This window comes from Malurus melanocephalus, unplaced genomic scaffold (genome assembly GCF_030028575.1).
Source record: "Malurus melanocephalus ecotype Western Australia unplaced genomic scaffold, MMel_1.1 scaffold_654, whole genome shotgun sequence".
NCBI lineage: Eukaryota > Metazoa > Chordata > Aves > Passeriformes > Maluridae > Malurus > Malurus melanocephalus.
Genome location: NW_026623886.1, coordinates 82,361 through 84,194, shown reverse-complemented (window position 1 = coordinate 84,194; position 1,834 = coordinate 82,361). Strand labels below are relative to the sequence as shown.

Here is a 1,834-nt window from a genome sequence, read left to right as displayed (position 1 = left end):
CGGCGCCCGAGGCGTTGGCCGGCCCCGGCACGGCCACGGCCATGAAGCCGGGGTCGAAATGGCTGCCCAGCTTCTTCCTCAGCGTCCTCTCGTCCAGGTCCTGCTCCTTGGGGTCGTACTCGGGGTCCGGGTGCTCCACGATGTCCTTGACGGGCAGGTTGTCGCTGGGCGAGGGTCGCAGGCGCAGGAAGGGCTGCCCGCCCGCCGGCAGCCCCAGGCAGAGGCAGAGCAGCAGCGCCCGGATCGCCGTCATGCTCCGGGCGGGCCCCGGCGCTGCTCCCGGCGGGCTCGGCTCCTAGCGCTGCCCGGCGGCACCCGCCGGCTCCCGGGGGCTCATAAATAGGCAGAGACACCAGTGTCCGGCGGGGCCCGTTACTTTAAATAGCCCGGCCGGGGTTGTGTGACAGCCGCATCTGAGGCTCGCCCCGCGCCCGCGGCCGCTGGCTCCCGGGGCTCCCCGCCGGGCCGGCTCCAGCCGCGGTCGACAGCGCCGGGAGGTCCGAGCCTCCCCCGCGGGGGAGGGCAGAGCACGGCGGCGGCCGAGCCTTCCTCCTCCTCGTCCTCTGCCGCCGCCGCTCTCGGTCGCTCGCTCCCCCCCAAAATTCACAGCGGACTCGTCTCCATCGCCATGGTGACAGCTGGGCCGAGCCCCACGACAGATCGTCTAGACGGTGTGACAGGGTTTGGCGTGAGACCGGAGCCCGAGAATAAAACCCTCCTTTATAGCCGGCCGCGCCGGGCGAGGGGGCGGGAGGAGGGTCACGGCGCCGGGGCGCTCGGGCGGCCCCTGCGCGGGCACGGCCGGGGCGCGGGGCTCAGGCGGCAGCGGGCGGCGGCGGCAGCGCCCGCGGCCCGGCCGGGTTCCTCCTCATGGCGAGCGGCGGGGGCGGCCCGCGGGCCCTCGGGGCATCCTCGGCGTGTTGGAACTGGGGGTCGGAGGGTGTCCCCGGCACCGGCGAGGCGGCGCGTCCCGATTCCTTGGCGGCTTCTCGGCGGGCGCGGGCAGGGACGGGCTCGGCCACCACTCAGCAGCACCGGCGACCCATGCTATTGCCGCTGCCGGTGCTGTTGCCGGTGCTCCGGGGACCCGGTTGTCCCCACCGCGCTCAGCGCATCCAGCCGCGGCTCCGCTCCGTGCCCTGCGCTGCCGGCTCGGCTCGGCGCGATGTGGTGCAGCCTGGCCCGGCGGGCTCGGTATCACTAGGGTCCGTTCGGCTCGGCTCAGCTCGGTGTCGCCGGTGTCGCCGATGTCGCGGTATCCCGCCCGCCGCCGCCGCCCGCCCGCCGCGCTCTGCCGCGCCGCCGCTGCCGCCCAAGTTAAATACGCGCCCGGCGCGAGGCCGCCCCGCCCCCCACTGTCACTTTCACCGCGCGCTGAGTGACAGCCGGGTCCTGCCACCACCCCCCAGGAGCCGCCCACCCCCCTTCCCGGAGTCGCGTCCCACCTGCGACCCGGTGCCCCAGCTCACCGGGAGCCGTCACCCCAGCGGCGGGCACGGCGCGGGGCTCGGGRCGATAGCCCCGGAGCAACCACTGCCTGCCCTTGGCGTTCTCCGCCTGCACCAGCCCGGGGTCCGGGCATCGCACAYACCCTCGGGTAGCGGGACCCTCGCTCTGCCTCTGCCTTCCACAGCTGCTTTGTTGCCCCACCATGTCGGGTTCTCCACAGGAGTCCTGCCGCCATCAACCCCCTTCCAGCTTTATGCAGAGCTTCAGTAGAATAGTGTACCATGTCCTTAGACCCCCTCTGGGGCACGACCCCTGGGGGGCAGCACACCAGAGTGGGACCACTCCAGCATCAGCATCTCAGCAGCCTCTGCAAGGGAGTCTGCAG

At 73.4% G+C, this 1,834-nt stretch overlaps 1 protein-coding gene across 1 annotated transcript in view; it reads right to left on the bottom strand.

The window, feature by feature from the left end:
• Window positions 1-1,276, bottom strand: part of LOC130583988 (noggin-2-like) — a 1,785-nt gene extending 509 nt beyond the window's left edge. The window contains 2 exon segments of the mRNA XM_057383710.1: window position 1; window positions 4-1,276. The exon segment at window position 1 is cut by the window's left edge and continues 509 nt beyond it. Coding sequence (XP_057239693.1) covers window position 1; window positions 4-253 — 251 coding nt within the window. The 5' untranslated portion in view covers window positions 254-1,276.
• Between the last annotated feature and the right edge of the window lie 558 nt (window positions 1,277-1,834).